This window comes from Ranitomeya imitator, chromosome 1, assembly GCF_032444005.1.
Source record: "Ranitomeya imitator isolate aRanImi1 chromosome 1, aRanImi1.pri, whole genome shotgun sequence".
In the NCBI taxonomy this organism is placed as follows: Eukaryota; Metazoa; Chordata; class Amphibia; order Anura; family Dendrobatidae; genus Ranitomeya; species Ranitomeya imitator.
In genome coordinates this window covers 849,661,994-849,686,344 of record NC_091282.1, presented here as the reverse complement: position 1 = coordinate 849,686,344, position 24,351 = coordinate 849,661,994, and the positions used below count along the sequence as shown (strand labels likewise).

General features: G+C 46.2%; 1 protein-coding gene across 1 annotated transcript in view; it reads left to right on the top strand.

Annotated features, from left to right (window-relative positions):
• The window catches only part of MYDGF (myeloid derived growth factor), a 48,712-nt gene extending 24,912 nt beyond the window's left edge, over nucleotides 1-23,800 (top strand). The window contains exons 2-6 of the mRNA XM_069741424.1: nucleotides 2,073-2,123; nucleotides 9,448-9,509; nucleotides 9,602-9,683; nucleotides 19,259-19,313; nucleotides 22,375-23,800. Coding sequence (XP_069597525.1) covers nucleotides 2,073-2,123; nucleotides 9,448-9,509; nucleotides 9,602-9,683; nucleotides 19,259-19,313; nucleotides 22,375-22,454 — 330 coding nt within the window. The 3' untranslated portion in view covers nucleotides 22,455-23,800. The remainder of the gene's footprint in view (nucleotides 1-2,072; nucleotides 2,124-9,447; nucleotides 9,510-9,601; nucleotides 9,684-19,258; nucleotides 19,314-22,374) is intronic.
• Nucleotides 23,801-24,351: the final 551 nt, after the last annotated feature.

The following is a 24,351-nucleotide window of genomic DNA, read 5'->3' as shown; positions in this document are numbered from 1 at the left end:
TTCAACTAAAATGTTGCAAAATATGCACAAAAATGTCTGATACACACAGCATCATCCAGGGGGAGACAGATATATTTGAACAAAAAGTTTACAACTTGATGAATCAGGCGAAACCATATGAAAATGCCATCCCTGCCGTATGGGGGAACATAAAAAAATAAATAAAATGGCAGCACGCTTCCATTGAAAAAGAGGTACAAAAATACAAAGGTTTTTAGTTATTGAATTTCAAAGCAGTCAGTATCTAAATGTATATATTATATTTTTTAACCCCATACGGCACATGTTGTGTTTCCTCCTTTGATGTGGGATCCAGCTCCGAGCCCACATCTTTCCCGTCATCAAATGTCAGCTGTTTTGAACAGCTGACATGTGACTCTAACAGCCGCAGGTGGAATCGTGATCCACCCGCAGCTGTTAACCTGTTAAATGCTACTGTCAATCGCTGACAGCAGCATTTAACTCCTGCCCTTCGGTGACCCCGTCACGTGATCGCAGGTCACTGATGGGTTGGCATGACATCCAGAGGTCTCCAGCAGACCTCTATGGTTGCCATAGCAACTGAGCATTTCTGCTACACAAAGGTGATCTGATCATCGCCTGTGTGTAGCAGAGGCGATCGGGGTATGTCAGCTTCTAGTCTCTCATGGAGACTGAAGCATGCAAAAAAAAAAAAAAAATTATAATAAATATCTATATCTATTATCTCCCCATTCAAAATAAAACATTAAAGAAAATCAAGCATACACATATTTGGTATCGCCGCATTCAGAATCGCCTGATCTATAAAAGGAATTAATCCGATTAGTAAACGGCATTGCGAAAAAAGTCAAAACTCCAGAATTAGTTTTTTTTTTTTTTTTTTTTTAGTCGACGCAGCATTGCGTTAAAATGCAATAACGAGGGATCAAAAGATCTTATACACACCAAAATGATATACTGTAATTAAAAACGTCAGCTCAGCATGCAAAAAATAAGCCCTTAGGCCCCTTTCACACATCAGTTTTTTGCCATCAGTCACAATCCGTAGAATTTTGAAAAAAAAAAACGGATCCGTCGCATATTGTGAAAAACTGATACAACTGATCCGTTTTTTCACCTGATCCGACTAGCTGATCCGGCTAATTGGATCCTAAAAAATAACTGGAACATGCTCCGTTTAAAAAAAAAAAATGTAATCCGTAGCCGGAATCCATTATTTGACGGATCCGGCGCTATAGGCTTCCATTCTAGCAAACGACGGATGGCGACTGATTAGTTGCTGTCCGTTTTTTCGACGGACACAAAAAACTTTACTTTGTCCATTGTCTCCGGCTGCCGGACAAACAATTTTCGACTGATCCGGTGAATGACGGATGAAACGTGAGGCCATCCGTCGCTAATACAAGTCTATGAGAAAAAACAGATCCGGCGGCATCAGTCGCTGGATCCGTTTTTTTTCAAAATTCGACGGATTGCGACTGACAAAAAACTGATGTGTGAAAGGGGCCTTAGCCTGTCCCAGATCCATATCATCTCCATTTTTCAGGGTCTCGGAAAATGGCGCAATTTATTTTTTTTTAACAAACTTTAGATTTTTTTTTTCACCACTTAAATAAAAAAAATAACCCAGACATGTTTGGTGTCTATGAACTCGTAATGATCTGGGGGATCATAATGGCAGGTCAGTTTTAGCATTTAGTGAACCTAGCAAAAGAAAAATCCAAACAACAATTGGGGAATTGCACTTTTTTGCAGTTTCACCGAACTTGGAATTTTTGTCTCGTTTTCGTCCCCCCAGGAAAACAAGCCCTCACATATTGATGGAAAAATAAGTTAGTGCTCTGGGAAGGAGGAGAACGAAAAAGAGAAACGCAAAAACGAAAAAGGGCTCCATTATGAAGGGGTTAATAAAACTACTTGGTTGTATTTTACCCATCTGTGATAAAGCTTTAGACAAAGCCAATCCATACCATAGACCTGTTGTGTTTTTAACTAAAGGTTTGTGCTGAAGAATAGGATTTTTATTTTTTTATGGTTGCTTTGCTTGTTTTTTAGGTTTATTAATTTTTTTTTTTTTTGTTCCTCCATAGGGTGACTTCTCCTGCAGTTTTCATTACGCAGCCCAGGGAGGTACAAATGAGGTAAGAGAATGCAGAAATGGGACTGTATTGATCTAATAAAATCCTTCAAGTGATTCTCAAGTTCTTAAAGGGTAAAATTCCAAAATGCTTGTAAAAGTGATCAACTTTGCAATTTACCTCTTTTTAAAAATTCCTTCCGTTCTCAAGAATGGGGGGAATTTTTAATTTTTATAGCTTCATGGGGTTGTCCACTACTTGGACAAGCCCTTCTTAAACTCAACGTCTGTCGCCGATAAAATAATAAGCCTACACTCCCCTCCTGTGCTGGCTCTGTTCCAGCGGTGTCCGCACTTGTGGCCCTGGGGTCCCCATGTGGTGTTGTCTCATGTAATGCTGGCGCCCAATCAGCACTGGCGTCACTGTCTTCACCTTCGGACAAACTGAACATGGAGAGGAAGCCCTGGATTACTAAGGCGCCAGCGACACTTGTCACATCACCGCCCCGGCGAGGTGAGTTTCAGTCTTGGAGATGGCTCGGCTAAGGTCAGTGGCGCGACCATGCCTTTATTCTGGAGTCCTCAGGGGCGTACCACTACTTTCCAGGATTAGTGCTCTCCTGAGGAAAAGACAATGTGAATCTTCCAATAGATTTTCTTATTTATGGGTAGTGAGGATTTGACATTTGCAATCCTGAGAATGAAGGATCCACAGAGCTCAGTATTGCTGCACACCTTCTCCCCCTCCCCCACTATTATTCCCTGCACAACTGTTTAGCTGGGGCCCATCTTCTTAGATAAAACATAGAAGAGGGCGCAATGCTAAACCAGTTCTTTGAGACCCTTAATTCTCATGATTGGTGGGTGTTTCAGGGGTGTGATACCCATCTACTATATAATTATCTAAGGGTCACTTCCGTCTGTCTGTCTTTGTCTGGTCTGTCACAGATATTGATTGGTCACGGCCTCTGTCTGTCATGGAAATCCAAGTCGCTGATTGGTCGTGGCAAACCATTGCCACGACCAATCAGCGACGGCCACAGTCCGGCGGCAATATGGTCGCTTTTTCCTCCCTGCAGTCAGTGCCCGCTCCATACTCCCCTCCAGTCATCCAGTCAGCCATCACACAGGGTTAATGCCAGCGTTACTGGAGCGCGGTGTAACACACTCCATTTACGCCGCTATTAACCCTGTGTGACCAACGTTTTACTATTGATGCTGCGTATGCAGCATCAATAGTAAAACGATCTAATGTTAAAAATAATTAAAAATAAAAAAAATCATTATATACTCTCCTTCCGCCGCCTTTCCCGCTCCTCGCGACGCTCCGGTGACCGCTCCATGCAAGCGGCAGGTTCCGGTGGCAAGGATGGTATGCGAGAAGGACCTGCCATGACATCACGGTCATGTGACCGCGACATCACAGGTCCTGCGCTCATACCAATCCTGGGACTGAAAGCTGCCTTGTGCACCGCACACAGGTGACAGGACTACAAGGGGCCCTCAGGGTGAGTATATGTTTATTTTTTATTTTTAACCGGTTACATACGTGGCTGGCCAATATACTACGTGGCTCTGTGCTGTATACTACGTGGCTCTGTGCTGTATACTACGTGGACATGCATATTCTAGAATATCCGATGCGTTAGAATGGGGCCACCATCTAGTTATGTATAAAGTGATGACCTAGCCATAGAGGGATGGCATATAACTATAAGTTCACACGAGCGTATAGCATGTCTCATTTTCATCCAGAAAACACTGCCTGTCATCCATATGCAATCCATACGTCTGTTGTTTCCATGCATAAGGCATTTGTCTTCATACATCAGCAGTGAGTAAAATGTGCCACACCAAGTTGTTTCCTAAAGAGGTTGTCTGGTCTTGAACTACAAATCTGCAGTCACTCTCTTTCACCGCACTTGTAATTTGTTTCCCATTTTTGAGTACACTACATGGTAAAACCAATGGTGTCATTCAAAAGTAAAACTCGTCCCGCAAAAAATAAGCCCTCACATGGCGATATTGACCGAAAAATAAAAAAGTTATGACTTTGGGAAGATGGGGAGCGAAAAACAGAGTAAAAACTAAAAAGGGCAGGGTCAATAAAGGGTTAAAAATTTAAAAAAAAAACCACGTTTAAGAAATAGGAAAATAAGTGATATTTCTAAAGAAACTTGCTTTTTTTAAAAGAAAATATATATTGTACTACCATGTATGTAGAGGTCATTTCAAAAACTAAAATAACCAGCATTGAGGTGTCCCAATGAAGGAATGAAGAGTCATATGATGCCTGTGAACGATACTGCTTGCCCTGCAACAACAAAAAAACCTCACACAGAATAATAAACAGGAAAGTAAAAAAAAGTTCTGGGTCTTTTTATTTTTAAAAGCCTAACACTAAAATCTAATAATAGGTTAACTTTATTCTTCATAAAACCTGTCGTTTTAACTGCACTGTGACCGAGAAACCTGTTGGTGCCACAATGGAGACCCTGAGATTGGGGTCTACCACCACGGCGCAAGGATCGTTTCTCTTTTCAGTGACTTTTGGGGGTGTCCAGGATTGGGGAAAGATGGCTTTCAGGAACAGTGTCACCCCTAAACATGGATTTTTGTTGTTGCAACTTGATGGAGGATGGCAATACTAGGTACAACCCATGGTCATGGTGGCGCAGCCATGGTTGTCTATTCTTGGATAGCCACTTTGATTATCCAACCAAAGCTCCTTCTAATCTTTCCGAATCCTCTTAAGGTACCTTCACACATAACGATATTGTTAACGATATCGTTGCTATTTGTGACGTAGCAACGATATCGTTAATGAAATCGTTATGTGTGACAGCGACCAACGATCAGGCCCCTGCTGGGAGATCGTTGGTCGCTGAATAAAGTCCAGAACTTTATTTCGTCGCTGGACTTCTGCTGACATCGCTGGATCGGCGTGTGTGACACCGATCCAGCGATGTCTTCACTGGTAACCAGGGTAAACATCGGGTAACTAAGCGCAGGGCCGCGCTTAGTAACCCGATGTTTACCCTGGTTACCATGCTAAAAGTAAAAAAAAACAAACACTAGATACTTACCTACCGCTGTCTGTCCTCCAGCGCTGTGCTCTGCACTCCTCCTGTACTGGCTGTGAGCCGGAAAGCAGAGCGGTGACGTCACCGCTCTGCTTTCCGGCTCACAGACAGTACAGGAGGAGAGCAGAGAAGCAGAGCGCAGCGCTGGAGGACAGACAGCGGTAGGTAAGTATCTAGTGTTTGTTTTTTTTTACTTTTAGCATGGTAACCAGGGTAAACATCGGGTTACTAAGCGCGGCCCTGCGCTTAGTTACCCGATGTTTACCCTGGTTACCGGCATCGTTGGTCGCTGGAGAGCTGTCTGTGTGACAGCTCTCCAGCGACCAAACAGCGACGCTGCAGCGATCCGGATCGTTGTCGGTATCGCTGCAGCGTCGCTTAGTGTGAAGGGGCCTTTAGCCCACTGTCAAAAAAGAATGTTTGCTTGGAACATCTTCATCCTTCAACAGCGTTTCAGGAAGTAAAAAACTGCCTTCACTAAAACAGGGCGCCAAAATGAAGAGTAGTACTTAGGGCAGCAGATCCTTGTTCCCTACGAGGCATGCCACGTCCTATACTGGCGCTCACCTCCCGAACCATTTCCTGTGCTTTCTTATATCTGCCCACGCCAGGGCTTGTGCCAGAATCTCCTAGTCTACAATTCATGGTTTCCTTAAGACTTTCCTTTGTGCCTTTGCACCATGGCTCTGACGGACGGCCGCCCTGTTCATGTCCAGACAGGGCACACCATGGCTACGTAATAGAAGGGTTATGGTGGCGCTTGGTGGGTGTGTTATACACTCACATCAGTGCACTGAACACTTCCCGTTGGGTTGTTCTCTGGGCAGGTTTGGGAAATTAAGGGTTTGTGCTGATGGGGTGCAGTGGTGCGTTGTCAGTCGGGTGTATAATCTCCTACCAGTGGCTGAGATAATTCCTAGATTCTTCAGACATGAACTGGATTTTGGCTCTGGAGCCATCGTCTGTTGAGTATACAATACTGGGTTAATTAGTGATTTTTATTTTTTTTTATTTTTTTTGTGGTAAAATCTGAGTGTTTACCACAATTGCATATATGTTGATTTTTATTGTTTTTTTTTAATATATATATATTTGCCAGTACAAAATGTTGTTAATATAGTTATATTGTCGTTAAAATAGTGAAAAATTGCAATAATTTGTAATATAACATGACAATGAAATAGGACATTACTGGATGACATTTTTTTTTTATGTCAAAAGTCCTTGTGGTTAGTTGTTTCCTCCAGATAGCATTCTGTTTGTTGATGTACAGTAACAAATTGTATTGTGGTACCGTGTTAGCCAGAAAAATCAATGTGAATACTTTTCTGACCAATGATGACAAAAGTATTCTGGGAGTGATACCTTTATTGGCTAACCAGAAAATAATGTTTGCAAGCTTTCAGAGCACAGAGGCTCCTTCTTATGTAATCTTGCCTGAAGAAGGAGCCACTGTGCTCTGAAAGCTTGCAAACATATTATTTTCTGGTTAGCTAATAAAGGTATCACTCCCAGAATACTTCTGTCATCATTGGGCAGAAAAGTATTCACTATGATTAGTGTTGAGCGATACCGTCCGATACTTGAAAGTATCGGTATCGGATAGTATCGTCCGATACCCGAAAAGTATCGGATATCGCCGATACCGATATCCGATACCAATACAAGTCAATGGGACACCAAGTATCGGAAGGTATCCTGATGGTTCCCAGGGTCTGAAGGAGAGGAAACTCTCCTTCAGGCCCTGGGATCCATATTAATGTGTAAAATAAAGAATTAAAATAAAAAATATTGACATATTCACCTCTCCGGCGGCCCCTGGACATCACCGCGGGTAACCGGCAGGCTTCTTTGTTTAAAATGAGCGCGTTTAGGACCTGAGTAATGACGTCGCGGCTTCTGATTGGTACAGCACGATGTAGGGGAGCAGACCCTGCTTTCAGTGAGGGATCTCTTACTGGGTGCCGCAGTTTTGATTATCACGGTTTTACCTGCTACAGATCTACTGGCTCTCTGAATGCAGGGCTCGGTATAATTCTGCCTATACCAGCTTTGTGTACACTGTGCATAGGCAGAATCAGTGGTGTGGTGGGGGTTATAAAGAGCTGATGAATATAGAAGGATTACATGGCAGCAGGTTTATTAGCCCTCTAGTTATCATCTTCTGCTGATAAAATGATGATTTTTATAAAATCTGCAGCAAGCAGCACAGAAGAGATACATCGCTGGAATCAGGGTCTCTGTCTCCACATTACCTGTTCTTAGATTAGGTGGCAAAAACTTGATGACAGATTCATTCTCAACTATCAAAAGTCGTCCCTATGATGGCATACACGGTTTGTATAACAAGCCTTTAAAAACTCCACGATGCATCCTGTTCTTTTGCTCCTTGGAGAGACACTGCTACGTGTGTGGTTCTTATTTAACCCCTTAACGAGCGCCGATACGCCTTTTAACAGCGGCATTTAAGGAGCCTTATTCCTCAGCGCCGCTTTTTAATGGCACTGAGAAATAAGTGTATAGCTCCCCCCAGCGTCAGAAAATCTCCGGGGTCTCGGCTACCGGGTGTATTTGAGACCCCAGAGAACATGATGCGGGTCGGTTTTTACCGTCCCCAGTCTTGTGATGATTAAAAAACAAAGTCTGATTTTCAATTCCTATCTCTCTCTCCTCTGATATGATGTAGCACATCAAAGGAGAGAAAAATGGGGTTCCCCAAACCCCCCCATCCCCAGACCCTCCGGCTCTGTCCTCTGGTCTTCCTCGTCATCTTCCTGGAAGAAAATGGCAGGCGCATGCGCAGTGCACCCGACGTGATCTGCCGGCCGGTACCCGGCAACAATAGATGTTTCCTATTGGTTCATTTTGATCACTGACCCTATCACAGTGATCAAAAAAAATAAAAAAATAAATCAAACCCACCTTTGTCACCCACTTAGTTAGGGAAAAATAATAAAATTAAAAAATGTGTTTTTTTTCCATTCTTTGCAGTTAGGGGCTAGGGCTGGGGTTACGGTTGTGGTGTGTTGGAGTTAGAATTGGGGAGTTTCCACTGTTTAGGCACATCAGGGGGTCTCCAAATGCAACATGGTGCCCGCCGTTGATTTCTTCTGAGCTCTGCAATGTGCCCAAAACAGTGGCTTTCCCTCACGTACGGGAGTATCGGCGTACTCAGGAGAAATTGCCCAACATATTTTGTGGTCCGTTTTCTCCTGATACCCTCGTGAAAATGAAAATAATAAAAAGTTTGGGTCTAAAGTACATTTTTTGTGAAAAAAGTTAATTTTTTTTTTCCTTCCACATTGCTTTGGTTCTCGTGAAGCACCTGAAGGGTTAAAAAACTTGAATGTGGTTTTGAGCACCATGAGGGGAGTAGGTTTTAGAATGGTGTCACTTTTGGGTATTTTCTGTTATATTAACACCCAAAGTCACTTCAAATGTGAGGTGGTCCCTAAAAAAATAAAAAAAATAAAATGGTTTTGTAAATTTTGTTGAAAAAATTAGAAATTGCTGGTCAGCTGTTAACCCTTATAACGTCCTAACAAAAAAAGTTGGTTCCAAAATTGCGCTGATGTAAAGTAGACATGTGGGAAATGTAATTTATTAAGTATTTTGTGTGACATATCTCTGTGATTAAAGGGTACAAAAATTAAGTTTGAAAAATGCAAAATTGTCTAAATTTGCCAATTTTTTTTTTTCTTCACAAATAAACAGTAAGCCATATCAAAGAAATGTTACCACTATCATGAAGTACAATGTCATGAGAAAAATATCAGAATCACCGGGATCCGTTGAAGCGTTCCAGAGTGATAACCTCATAAAGTGACAGTGGTCAGAATTGTAAAAATTGGCCTGGTCACTGAGGGGTTAAATAACCATAGCTTTTCCGATGCCATATTTACTAGTGATGTTATGACATGCGGTTGTTTGACAGCCACCACACATGCAGGGATTGCCTAACACACGGGTAATCTCTGCATGTATTTCTGCTGTGGAGCAGCCGCGGAGACTTGAGCATAGTATTAGAGCAGAGGTCCCCAACTCCAGTCCTCAAGGCCCACCAACAGGTCATGTTTTCAGGATTTCCTTTGCATTGCACAGGTGATGCAATTATTACCTGGGCAAGACTAAGGAAATCCTGAAAACATGACCTGTTGGTGGGCCTTGAGGACTGGAGTTGGGGACCTCTGTATTAGAGCACACCGTAGATAGTTAGCACTCGAGCATGCTTGGATAACACCTTATCCGCTCGCCCATCACTAACATTTCCCCTAATACTCAGTGTCCTGCTTTGCTTTGTTACAGAAATGGCATATAAGTGTTGGAGTAGATGAGGAGAGCAGATATTTCTCTTGCTCAGTATGGCGGTAACGTATCATAGCCTCAACCCTTTCTTTTAGCCCTCAGCTAGGTTTTGTTTTTTCTTACTAATGATTTAATTTCTATTTTATCTTGGTAGACCGCTGGGAACATCTTATTTGTTTTTCATGAAGTTCAAAGTTGAGGTGTCTGGAGGGAATATCGAATTCTTTGAAGCTTATGTAAGTGTAACATTATAAATTGTAAATATTAATCTCTTGGGATACGAAATTGTGTATCGAGCCTCCTAATGGCAGTGACTTCTAGAATAAAGTTACCATGTGTCTTATTTGCTGCAAAGAAAACGGCATACGTATGAAAACGCAACTTAAAACTTTCTGCAGAACACACATGTACTGAAAAAGAAAAGCCTGCTAATGGTCCTGTCGACTGAACAGTAAATATGAAGCACATTTGTTCTTGGAAGTAACAAAATAAGTATAATACCAAGTCTTCAAAGCTGCATCCTGACTGGGTGACCCAATATAGGCCCAGGTCCTATATCGTTAAGGCCATATTTCACGGTCCATATACAGCCTGCAATGCTCGGCGTGTCTCCCGACCCAAACTTACAACCTCATAGATGCATGAGAGACCCATGGTCAGCACAGGCATTGTGGGCCATAAACGGACTGTGAAATGCGCTCATTCCATTTATAATCTGCCTGCGGCAGAGGGACCTACATCTGTCAGACATTTATCATATACATGCATATACCAAAAGGGTCTGAGCTGAAAATACCGCTCTAAAGGGAATCTGTCCGCAGGTCTTTGCTACCTCCTCTGAACACAGCATGATGTAGGACGAGAGACCCTGAAACCAAGGATGTATCCCATGAGGCTATGTTCACATGTCCAGTAATCATCAGTTAGAATGGATCCAGCAGCAATCCATTAACAAAAGTGTATGCGGACACAACTTATTTATCCTGCTAAAAAAAAACTGATTTCAACTGGATCTGGTTTTTTCCATTGGTCTATGGAAAATGGATCTGTTAAATTGCCATCTGTTTTGTCCCGTTTGAAACTAGTCCAGTAAGGAAAAAAAAAATGGATCGTTCTCCAATGAAAGGAAAACTGATGGCTATTTCATAGAATGTTAGAGTTGGAGGAACCGCCAGGGTCATAGTGTCCAACCCCCTGCTGAATGCAGGAGTCACTAAACCATCTCAGACTTGAGGTACCGTCACACATAACGATATCATTAACGATATCATTGCTTTTTGTGACGTAGCAACGATATCGTTAACAAAATCGTTGTGTGACAGCGGCCAGCGATCAGGCCCCTGCTTATCGTTGGTCGCTGGGGAAAGTCCAGGACTTTATTTTGTCGCTGGATCTCCCGCTGACATCGCTGAATCGGCATGTGTGACGCCGATCCAGCGATGTCTTCACTGGTAACCAGGGTAAACATCAGGTTACTAAGCGCAGGGCCGCGCTTAGTAACCCGATGTTTACCCTGGTAAAAAAAAAAAAACACCACATACTTACATTCCGGTGTCTGTCCCCTCGCCGTCAGCTTCCCGCACTGACTGAGCGCCAGCTGGCCGTAAAGTACAGTGGTGACGTCACCGCTGTGCTCTGTTTTACGGCCGGCTGGCGCTCAGTCAGTGCAGGGAAGCTGACGGCGAGGGGACAGACACTGGAATGTAAGTATGTAGTGTTTGTTTGTTTTTTTACATTTACAATGGTAACCAGGGTAAACATCGGGTTACTAAGCGCGGCCCTGCGCTTAGTAACCCGATGTTTACCCTGGTTACCAGGGGACTTCGGCATCGTTGGTCACTGGAGAGCTGGCTGCGTGACAGCTCTCCAGCGACCACACAGCGACGCTGCAGCGATCGGCATCGTTGTCTATATCGCAGCAGCGTCGCTTAATGTGACGGTACCTTAATTAATCGCCCTCACTGTCAAAAAGTTTTCTCTAATATCTAATCTGTATCTTCTCCAGTTTCATCCCATTACTTCTAGTCTTTCCTTTGTGTAAAAGAGAATAAGGACGATCCCTCTACACTGTGACAGATCCCAGGGAGTGCGGCACGATGACGATGACCATTCTGTAGGCCTGATACTACTACAGAACGGAGAGTCCCAGTACAGGGAGATGGTGTAGAGTTTAACTGTATCAGCCAATACAGTTTAGGATAGCCTAGCTCCCGGTGGGCTGTTCAGGACAGGGGCCAATGCCCCCCACCTTCCCTGTAGCTATGTTATTGCTTGAATGACTAGTCACACCTTGGGGAAACTCCTTATAATGTTTTGCAGCTATGCTAATATTCACTCTTTTGACAAATACAAATGAAACATGAATTCTCTAATTAAAGGTGACTCGTGCTCAGATTTTTTTTAAAGACCTGGCACATTGTAAAGTTTGACACTCATGAATTTATGCGAGAAAAATAAAAGCCTGTGTTTTAATTTCATGTTTGCATTTAAAAGCTTGACCGAAGCAAAGCCTGTAATGCACATGACCTCCCGAACATAAAAGATCAAGTGCAAAGTTGATACGTTTCACTTATATAAGCCTGTGTCTACATGTGCATGTCATCACATATACACCAGAACTAAACCTCCATGTTCTAGATATCAGTAAACATTGACTTTAGTCAACGAATGGTGCTGGAGGCAGCCATGTGTGCGATTGCCTCTCCTGTTTCGAACACATTTACTACCTGATTGGCAAGAGTGGTGGTAACTTCAATTAGTCAATTTCGTTCCCCTCTATTTCTCCTTCGCCTCATTGGGGGACACAGGACCATGGGTTATGCTGCTGTCACTAGGAGGCTGACACTAAGCTGAGACAAAAAAAGGTTAGCTCCTCCCCTGTAGTATACACCCTCATGCTGGCTTCCAGAGACCCAGTTCAAGCTTAGTGTCCGTAGGAGGCACACTGTTTTTTCATCACGATTTTTTTCCTATCGAAGGGGGCGACGGATTCTTTCAAGGTCCGATCTCCCCCGAAACAGCAACAGGCGAGCACGGGAGTTTCACCTCACCGTATCCTCTCCTGCGACGAGGGAGCCACTGCCTGAGCTGACCTTTTTTTGGGCGAAGGTCTTTTCCCTAAAAGGGCGCCGATCTCCCCACTTGATACAGACGAGCACTGGGGTTTTACCTCCAGTATCCTCCTCTGCAGCCAGGCTTTTTTATTGCCGGACATCTGCCCTGTCCACCAGGTTTTCCCTCGGCTGTACAGAGGCTCTATATCTGTGGCGTCCGTGCAGACCACACTGCATCACCAATGTTCTTCGTGATTCAGGTGGTGGACGGTTCCTCTCCACCCCCCTGTCTGGGGCTGGTGGATAGAGGCTTCCCAACCCCTGCACCGTCCCATGCCATCCTAAGGCACCTCTCACCTCCTCATGGCACCTCTTGGTAAGTGTATCGCGGGGGATGGGGGGGGGATCGCCGGTCTTGCGGTCCGGAGGGCTCCTCCTGGGTAGCGCACACAGTGGCCTGGAGCATCCCCCAGTTTTTTGGCATTTTTGCGCCGCGCGCCGGGCCGAAGCCGCAAATTTAGTCCCCGGCTTCGGCCTAGCCGCTGGACGCTGCCGATAGGCTCCGCCCCCCGCTGCGCGTCATCGGCGGCTCCGCCCCCCCGGTCCTGGCGCTTCTCGCAGCCTCCGAGATCTCTCTCCTGATCTCGACGGCCATCTTGATCTCACTGCACGCCACAGCCCAGCATCTGCAGCAGCGTCTAGCTGTCACAGCGCCCAGGGGAACCACGTGCAGCCGGTTTTTTCTTCTCTGGCAACACAGTTTGCCCTATCTGGAGCGGGACACGGGACCAGGGTAAGGAGACATCGTCAGCTCTCCTCTGCAGCGTCGCCCTCGGCTTCCCCTCTATTATAGACCCTGTGATCTAACTTTTTGCATTAGAATCATGTCCCAGTCAAGGTCCAAAAAATCCTCTAAGGTGCATACGACCTTTTTTTCTGCGTGTACCACCTGCCAGGCCCCACTTCCCAGGCCTCAAAGTTCTCCCCTCTGCTCTGCCTGCGATGCTCCATGTGCCCAGGAGCCCTCCACCGCTACAGACTCCGGCGTGCCTAGTCCCCCCCCCCCCCGTGGGTCGCCTCACTTTCACAGTCTGTGGATTTTTTTAGCCAACGCCATCAAATCCATTCAAAATCCTCCCGGGGAACGGGGCACTCCGTTACAGGTCCTAAGAGATCCTTCCGTAACAGGGGAATCGTCGGCCAGCAGGGGCCGCTCTCCACTTAAAGAGACACGGTCATCCAGAAAACGGATCCGTACTACCTCTCCTGAGCGTTCACCTCGCCACTCAGACTCTGGCAGCTCCACATCTCTCACCCTCTTTGGGGGCTCGCAGCGTTCACGACTCTGAACATGAGTCCGAGGTATCATTGGACCCGGAGGCTCCGGAGTTCAGAGCTACGGTTGACTCCCTCATTGTAGCAGTCAATCACACGCTTAAGGTGGATGATGACTCTAATTCCGCTCCGGAACACGCGGTCTCCTTTACCAGAACCAAGCATTCCCACAAATCTTTTGCCTCTCACCCAGCTTTTCTAGATATAGTCAAGCGACACAGGGAGCGTCCAGATAAGCGTTTCTCGGGTAAGAAGGATCTGGTATCGAAGTATCCCTTCTCAGCAGATCTCGTGAAAGACTGGACGGATCCCCCTATAGTAGATCCTTCGGTCTCGCGCCTGGCCTCTAAAACGCTTCTTTCAGTCCCGGACGGCGCTTCAATTAAGAGTCCCACTGAACGCCAGCTAGACTCTCTAGCTCGCTCAGTGTACGAGGCCTCAGGCTCTTCCCTGTCCCCCTCCTTCGCCGCGGCTTGGGTGACCAAGGCAATGGTTTCCTGGGCGGATGCTCTAGCGAAATCCATTCAGGAACAGGACCTCCCGTCTAAGATGGCGGACCTGGCTAAGCAGTTAGCCATGGCTAGCGATTACGTAATGTACGCGTCTCTCGACGCGGCGAATTGCGCAGCATCGGCGGCTTCTAACGCCATCGCTATTAGAAGGGCTCTTTGGCTCAGAGAGTGGCGCGCAGACTCCTCTTCTAAGAAATCTCTGATCTCTCTCCCTTTTCAATGCGGGCGCCTTTTCGGCGAAAAGCTTGACCAGCTTATTTCCGACGCCACGGGGGGAAAGAGCAAGTTCCTTCCCCAACAGAGGCCCAAGGCGGCTTTTCAGCGCCAGCCTTTCTTTCGCTTTCGGCCCTTTCGTACCAGCCCATCCTGGTCCAATCCTTCCGGTCTTCCCAGATCGGACCGATCCGCTCGCACTGACAGAGACTCTCGCCCCTCCTTCAGGCCGAACCCTTCCTGGCGCGGAAAACCTAGACAGCCCAGAACCCGAGGTTCCAGACCTCCCAGATTCCCGTCTCAATGACTCGGGAACGGCGCCAGTCGATACCACCAGAGTAGGCGGCCGTCTACTCCTTTTTCAGCAGGCCTGGCTCTCCGTCGTTCACGACGAATGGGTCAGGGATCTGGTATCCTCTGGCTACAAAATAGAGTTCTCCTCTCCTCCTCCAACTCGGTTTTTCCCCTCTCGTCTCCCCGGTTCGGGAGCTCAGTCTCGCGCCCTTCTTTGCACCATTCACGCTCTCCGCCAGAGTGGGGTCATTGTTCCGGTCCCGGAACACGAGAGGTTCAAAGGTTTCTACTCAAACCTCTTCGTCGTGCCAAAGAAGGACGGAAAGGTGCGACCCATTTTGGATCTCAAGCTCCTGAACAAGTGCGTAAGAGTCCGGCACTTCAGGATGGAATCGCTCAGATCGGTCATCTCTTCGATGGAAAGAGGGGAATTCTTGGCCTCGATAGACATCAAGGATGCCTATCTTCACATCCCGATTTTCCCACCTCATCAAAGGTTCCTCCGCTTTGCCGTTCTGGAGGACCACTTCCAGTTCACGGCCTTACCCTTCGGTCTTGCCACGGCGCCCAGGGTATTCACCAAGGTCATGGCGGCTGTCATGGCCATCCTTCATTCGCGAGGAGTCGTCGTGTTACCTTACTTAGACGATCTCCTCATAAAGGGCTTGTCTTTCCAAGCCTGCGAGTCAAGCGTCCACATTACCCTGGATTTTCTTTCGCGCCTGAGCTGGCTGATCAACTTGGACAAGTCCTCTCCCGTTCCTGCCCGTCGGATCTCCTTTCTGGGAATGATCCTGGACACTTCAAGAGGGCTGGTCTTGCTTCCTCGGTCCAAGGCCCAAGCGCTTCATCAGGGAGCCCGAACGCTATGCCATCCTCGCCCGCGAACCATTCGGTTCGCCATGAAGATCCTGGGAAAGATGGTTGCAGCAATCGAAGCGGTTCCCTTCGCTCAACTCCACCTCCGCCCCCTGCAACAGGCTCTGCTGGACAACTGGGACAGGAGTCTCTCATCTCTCGACCGTCCTTGCCCCCTGTCCCCGCGGGTCAGACAATCTCTCGTATGGTGGACCCTGGGCTCGTCTCTTCTCCAGGGGAAGTCCTTCCTCCCGATCTGCTGGTTAGTGGTAACCACCGACGCCAGCCTTCTCGGCTGGGGGGCGGTGTTTCTTCACCACTCTGCCCAGGGCCGTTGGACAGTTCGGGAATCCAGACTCCCCATCAACATCCTGGAGATTCGCGCTATCAGACTTGCACTGAGTCGCTTTCACGCCCTGCTCGCGGGCCACCCAATACGAGTCCAATCGGACAACGTCACGGCGGTGGCTTACATCAACCACCAGGGGGGTACCCGCAGCAAGGCGGCGATGCAGGAAGTCTCCCTCATCCTTCGTTGGGCCGAAACCAACCATTCCATCATCTCTGCGGTGCACATTCCGGGAGTCGAGAACTGGGCGGCGGACTTCCTGAGCCGCCAGGGCCTTGCCTCGGGGGAGTGGGAACTCCACCCAGAGGTATTTCACCAGATCTGTCTTCGCTGGGGGACCCCGGACGTGGATCTGATGGCGTCCAGATTGAACACCAAGGTTCACAACTTCATTGCACGTTCCCGGGATCCCCAGGCCATAGGTGTAGACGCGCTGATTTCTCCGTGGCCTCAGTTTCAGCTCCCCTACGTGTTCCCTCCCCTTCCCTTACTGCCGAAGGTGATCCGAAAGATCAAGACGGAAGGAGTTCCGGTCATTCTGGTCGCCCCAGACTGGCCACGTCGCGCGTGGTACGCGGAACTCGTTCAGCTCGTGGCCGACGTTCCCTGGCGGTTACCAGACCGCCCAGACCTGCTTCGCCAAGGTCCGATCTGCCACCAGAGCTCAAGGGCCCTACGTTTAACGGCGTGGCTGTTGAAACCTGGATTCTAACTCGTGCCGGTTTCTCTCAGCAGGTCATCCCCACCATATTAAGCGCTCGTAAGGCGTCTTCCGCCTCCATTTATCACCGCGCCTGGAAAACCTTCTCATGGTGCAGGCTCCGAGGTCACCCTCCGCTCGTTTTCTCTATCCCTTGCATCTTGGATTTCCTTCAGTCCGGTCTGGACTCCGGCTTGGCCCTGAGTTCCCTTAAAGGTCAGATCTCAGCGTTATCCGTGCTGTTCCAGCGTAAGATCGCCAACAACCTTCAGGTCAGGACCTTCATTCAGGGAGTCTCCCATGTGGTTCCCCCCTACAGGATGCCGTTAGAGACCTGGGATCTCAACTTGGTCCTGGGGGCTCTTCAGGAACCTCCGTTCGAACCCCTTCAAGACGTTCCGCTCTCTGTCCTCTCTTGGAAGGTTGCCTTCCTGGTAGCGGTGACGTCCATCAGAAGGGTTTCAGAGCTCGCCGCTTTATCCTGCCAGGCTCCTTTCCTTGCTTTTCATCAGGACAAGGTAGTCCTACGCCCTTCCCCGGCGTTTCTTCCGAAGGTAGTCTCATCTTTCCACCTTAACGAGGACATCATTCTTCCCTCCTTTTGCCCGCAGCCCAAACATAGGGTCGGGAAGGCTCTCCATACTCTGGACGTGGTACGGGCCCTCAGGAGGTACATTTCCAGAACGGCGCATTTCAGTAAATCGGACGCCCTTTTCGTGCTCCTGGAGGGTCACAGAAAGGGTTTGGCTGCGTCTAAATCCACGATTGCCAGATGGATCCGATCCGCTATCCAGGAATCCTATCGGGTCAGGGGCAGTCCTATCCCGGCGGGGATTAGAGCTCACTCCACTCGGTCGATGGGTGCTTCCTGGGCCATCCGGCACCAGGCAACAGCGGAGCAGGTTTGCAAGGCCGCAACGTGGTCCAGCCTGCATACTTTCTCAAAGCACTACAATGTCAACATCCACTCCTCTGCGGACGCGGCCCTTGGCAGGCGTATCCTGCAAGCGGCCGTTGCGCATTTGTAGTCAGATGGTACACGGAGTAATTTGGTTGTATTGTTTCCCTCCCAGGGACTGCTTTGGGACGTCCCATGGTCCTGTGTCCCCCAATGAGGCGAAGGAGAAATAGGGATTTTTGTGTGTACTCACCGTAAAATCCTTTTCTCCGAGCCACTCATTGGGGAACACAGCACCCACCCTGATAGCCTTACGGCTCGTTGCCTTTTTTGGTCTTTGACTGTTGGTTTGACATGTTATATTCTAAAGTTACTTGTTATATTGTTGTTATTATCCTATTGCTTTTGCACTGAACTGGGTCTTTGGAAGCCAGCATGAGGGTGTATACTGCAGGGGAGGAGCTAACCTTTTTTTGTCTCAGCTTAGTGTCAGCCTCCTAGTGACAGCAGCATAACCCATGGTCCTGTGTCCCCCAATGAGTGGCTCGGAGAAAAGGATTTTACGGTGAGTACACACAAAAATCCCTATTTTGTGCTCAATGGAGGCTCTACAGGGGAAGAAGTAAAAGGAACCAGTAGATGGTCGGTCAATCTCTGAAAATGGTGGATTCTGCTGACTTTTATCTAATGTATGTATGAGGACCTTTTGTGATTAAGATGAAAAGGTTAAAGGGAACCTATCACCTTGTATAATGCCTTTAACTAGTTAATTGCATTAGAAAGAGGTCTGGCCGCCATATTAAAGGTGCATCACTGATGTACAGCCGAGCAGGTTGTTAATCCATGGCGCATGCTTACAGCTGCCGCTCACAATTCTTCGAGCAGTGACTGTAACCGCTCCGGGCACACTTGTATGGCTTAAAGCTGCGGCACACTTGTATGGCTTAAAGCTGCGGCACACTTGTATGACTTAAAGCTGCGGCACACTTGTATGACTTAAAGCTGCCGGCTCCCGGGAGGAATAATGTTAATTTTCTCTCGGGGGGCCGTACAGATTCCTTCCTAATGCTGTTAACCTTATATCTTCCAGTTAGCCGACGTAACAGATTTCTTTTAAGTTTATTTCTAAGCTTTTAAAGAGTGCCTCCTAAATCTTACAGCTATTGATTTTGTATGGTAAGAGTCTGGGGTTTCGACAATATCTAAGCTCTAGCGCTTATTTAAACTCCTAAAGTATTTGGTATGTTCACATGAACAATTATGGGACAGTCACTTAGTTTGGGGTAGTCAACCACTTTTGGTGATAACATGCCTATTATTCTGAGACTACCGTTGTTCCCATCCCACTCAGTTTGAAGGGTTTACCCAAGGGAGCAAGAAATGTTGGTGAATTAATTACTGAGGGGTCATTTCTGCCAGTAATTAGACGTTTGTTACAATGGCTCCCTCCTGTACAATATGACCCCTTCAGAAAAGAGTATGATAGCTGGAGGCTTCTTCAGGTGGAAGTCCACTCAACACAACGTCTCATTTCAGTGTTTCAGCTGTACATCCTAGCTTTCATAGCTTTTCTTACCTTTACTGTATCTTATTTCTCAGTCTCAGGCAGACAAACCGCTGAAAAAGTCAGAATATACAATAAAGGACACAACTGGTAAGTCAGAGATGATTGTTACATGACATTTTATTACATAGTGACAAGCAAAGAGTGTAAAATATGATATAAACCGTAGTGATGGTAAGCTGTACTAGAGGGAGCAAGATAAAATGCATGGATGTATGTCTAGATAGTCCTCTCTGACCACTTGGCTAGGCAATATGACAGCACTTCAAAAGCTTCTTTCCATTTTCCTGGGGAATTTACCTCGGGGTGTATGGCACATTGTTTCTGAGGAAGATCACTGGACCCCGTGTTTCATCCCCCAGATATATACCTTTGTATAAGTGTATTCAGGCACAGTCATGTAATTAGAATTTTCAGATCATATTTATGTATGGGACGGCTGGAATTTCCGCTTAGTCCTTGTCCTCCATTTACTAATCGATCCAGTAGGAGATGATCAGAATGGAGGCAGTTCAGGTTTCTTCATATCTCCACTACTATTGCTATATTGAAATTAAAGCAAATCTGTCATTATTTACAGTAGTATATATACTAACAAATCCATCTTAGACCTGATGAGGTTGGTGTAATTACTTTACAGGGAACCTGACAGCTGATGCATGTATCAGACGCTGGCTGTATGATTTCAGCCATACATGTTTGACTCTGAAATAATGCAGCGTTTCAGAGAAAACCTAGTTTAATAGACAAGTCGGACCGGCAGGTTCCCAGTTCCTTCTCCCTCCCTGCTGCCAGTGGCTCACAGGTCTCTTCCCATACACACACACAGGGAGAGACCTGTCACTCAAGCAGAGCTGGCAGGGAGAAGCCACCAGGAACTAAGCTGCCCGGGAGACTAGGATGTTTTCTTTGAGTTTTCTTCAGTCCTACATTTCATATCTCCCTTTTTACAGCCAGTGCCGATGCCCAAGGATCAGGCAACATGCATCAGCTGTCAGGTTCCCTTTAAGAAAGGGCAATACAGCTTTCTGAATTGGATGTCCCCCTCTTCTCCCCTCTCCCCCCCCCCCTTGATAATAATGATCGTCTTATTATTCATTACTTAAATTTAAGAGGGGACTGGATACCTTTCTTGAAAAGTATAATGTTACAGGGTATATACACTAGATTCCTTGATAGGGCGTTGATCCAGGGAACTAGTCTGATTGCCGTATGTGGAGTCGGGAAGGAATTTTTTTCCCCAATGTGGAGCTTACTCTTTGCCACATGGGTTTTTTTGCCTTCCTCTGGATCAACATGTTAGGGCATGTTAGGTTAGGCTATGGGTTGAACTAGATGGACTTGTAGTCTTCCTTCAACCTTAATAACTATGTTACTATAACTTCTGTCAGAACTGAACTAAAAAAAATGCTAATTTTAATATGATAATCCAAATCAGAATGGTTGTATAGTCAGTGGATGGACATCACCCTCCTCAGGTCTGAGATGTATGGAATTAGTATGCTAAAGATGTTCCTTAAACCGAGGACATTAAGGAGGTGGTCCACTACAGTGTACAATTTGCCCATCGGTTTTAAACCTTTTAAATAAGTATTTCTGTAAATCCCTTATGCTGCCAAATGTGCCTGTGAGTGGCGCTATCGCCGCCACTGACTGACTGTGCTGTGGGCTATGTTTCACAGCCCAGTATCCAGCGCACTTGCGGCCAATGAAAGCAGAGGAGAGAGGAAAATCTCCCGCTGGATACTGGGCTGTGACATGCAGTGAAGCGCTGCCCACAACCCCATCAATCAGGGGTGCGTGAGACTGGGTCACCCCTGGGTGAATCCAGGAAGTCCGGAAGTTGACATGACGGTGGCGGCTGCAGCCAGGGTCACATGATGGGGATTGAGCCATATTTACAGAAATCCGTATTTAACAGGTGAAATCGATGGGTGAATGATACACTAGTGGAAACCTGTGTAACTTTCAGTATATGATGTAGAGAAGTTCAGGGAGACTGCAGCAGTCATAAGACAGAGAGGTAATTTTTAGGCTGTGTTCACATGCAACATTTTTGCAGTCTATTTTTATCTGCAGAAAACCTGCGTTTTCCACCTCCAGAAATCTCATGCACACGCTTTTCTTTGTTTCTTGCTGAATTTGAGCACTGCAGCATAAATCTTCAGTATGTCAATTATTTTAGCGTTTCTTCACCGATGGAAAGCGCAGATAAGTTTTGCTGGATTTTTGCAGTGCTTTTGGTGAATAAAACTAACTTTATTAAACATGTAAGCCTGACAATAAGTAATCTGCACCCTAAAAAGAAACCTCAAAAACGTAAAACAACCCTTGTTTTGTATTTACTGATAAGAGAGCAGGTTTTGGTTGCAGAAAACGCGCTGCGTATGAACATGGCATTATAGAGGTACGGGCTTGGCGGGGATGCAGGCAGGAACTACACACATGTACTTCTCCACAAATTGGAGCATTGGTTTTTGAATGCTTGTTCAGGTCTATGGTTTTGAAAAATAAAACTACTTTTCACCTTGCAAACCATCGTGTGGTATGGAAAACTGAAACATATTATCGGTGATCATTAAAATTGATTTAAACAATAGGTCCTTTTCGGATGGCACATTGCATTTTTAAAGGGGTTGTCTGGTCCAAATCGAAAAGCGTGCGGTCAGTGACTGTGTGTGACTGACGCTATGCGCTGCGGGGATTGGCTGGTTTCTGAGCCGGGACCAGAGGATATGAATGAGTTATACATACTCCTGGCCAGAGCCCGTCCAGTGGGTGCAGCCTCGCGCTATATACTTACGACCGTGCAGTGGGTGTGGCCAACAAGAGGGCATGGCCTCGCTCCATACAAGTGTATGGAGCGAGGCCACACCCAGTAGACGGGCTCTGGCCAGGAGTATGTATAACGTATACATGCCCTCCAGTCCCGAATCTCCGCCGTGCACGAAGAGTGACTGACTGCAGACTTATCGATTTAGACCGGACAACCCCTTTTAGAAACATGAACGAAAAAATATTTGTAGTAAAATGGCATGGCTACCTAGTGTTTATGCACTATACCTGTGCCTACCCCAAAATCCACGCTAGCATACACCTGCCATATTGCACAGGTATAAAGAACTTGTAGCTCATTGTGGTTTCTTCTCAGTTTCAGATGTTCCTGGTTCCTTCTTGTCGTCTCTTTCTAAGCTAACCATCATGGCTAGGTCACCTCATGCAGAACTGTGATGCAATCGGAGAAATCCGACACTTTCTCCCCATGTTTGCAGAAGATGAGATTGCCATGTAAATACAAGAACACAATTTTTTATTTTTTTTTTAGTTACCGTATATACCTTTTATTAAAGTTTACTGAAATTTTATACATGAATTTTATTCTGCATTTTTCTGGCTACCAACCTCACTTTCTTTGTTTTTTTTTTCCCCATAAGCTACTGTAGCGTTAAAGGGGTGGTCCAGTGTCGTGGTCCAGTGTTTGAAGTCAGAGTGCAGACTTTTCCTCTAAGGGTACTTTCACACTAGCGTTTTTTTAAATCCGTCACAATGCGTCGTTTTGCAGAAAAAATGCATCCTGCAAAAGTGCTTGCAGGATGCATTTTTTCCCCATAGACTTCTATTGACGACGCATTTGTGACGGATTGGCACACTTCGCATCCGTCTTGCGACGGATGCGTCGTGCTTTGGCGGACCGTCGGGAGAAAAAAACCCTACATGTAACGTTTTTTTCTCCCGACGGACCGCTTTTTCCGACCGCGCATGCGCGGCCGGAACTCCGCCCCCACCTCCCCGCACCTTACAATGGGGCAGCGGATGCGCCGGAAAAATGCATCCGCTGCACCCATTGTGCAATGCAGCAAACTCTAGCGTCGGAATCTCTCCCCGACGCATTGCGACGGGGAGATTCCGACGCTAGTGTGAAAGAAGCCTAACTGCTGAATCGTGACAGGGTGCAGTGAGTTTCTCCTATACTTTGCAATGTTCAATACGGACAGCACACCGATACCATCCATGTGCTGTACTTGTTCTTCACTGACACATAGGCTTGTATCAGCCCTTATCTATGCTGCCGGAAAAAAAGACATGTCTGCACAGACAAGTGGTCCGTGAAAAACATGGACATGTGAAGAGCAAAATGGGTGCAACATGGCTGTCTGAATGATGCCGTACCTTGTATCCCCCAAAATTGTGACAGTGACCCATTGCACAGTCACGATTCGGCAGTCATATTGAGTAATTGCAGACTTCTTCTTACTGGATAACCCCTCTAGATGAATATGAAAATATTATCAGCAATTTCAGTGAATTGTAAAATAATTACATTCACAATAGTATGCTCCTTCAGCTTCAAATTTTTTTTCTTTTTTTTTCTTTTTCCCCCAATATGGACCTTGGAATAAAGTCTTGTATCTTTATGAACTGTATATGATTTTTCTGGTGGTTGACAACTTTGATTACCACAGAAACTGGTATAGAAAAGTTCTACTTGTTCAAAATTTAAACTGGAATGAAAAATGAGAATTCAAGATGATTGTGTTAATTGGAAAAACTTGAAATAAACTTTTATATCATTTTTGTATCTGTTTCCTACATCTTCCATTGCTCCATGCTTTAGAAATTGATCATTTGGGTTTCCTAAAAAAAATGTACGTTTCTTTGAATCTTCAGTTCCTGGTATGGAGCCACTTACCATTTGGGTTGCATTAACTAGGTGATTATACAAAGCATATAATACTACTGTTCAAATGACTAAAGCATTAAAGGGGTTGTCCAGGTTTGGCACTCTTTGTGACTGCAGACTTGTGAATCCTTACAGAGCGCACAGTCAAACTTTCCGCTGCTGTTGACAAGACCAGGCAGTCGTGTAACAGCAAATATGTGATATGCATACTTCCCACCACGTTCCAACTAGCCATACGTGTGTGAGCTCTATCAAATCACTTGTATTGAGCCAGGCCACACATCTAGTCAGAATGTGGTCAGGAGTATGCGTATCATTCTCTGGCACCAGAAAATCCTGACAGTGTGCACTATGCACATTGTCAGGATTCACAAATCTGCAGGCACATAGTGACTGAACACTTTCTGCCAAACCTGGACAACCCCCTTTTGACCTCCTCTCCTCCTT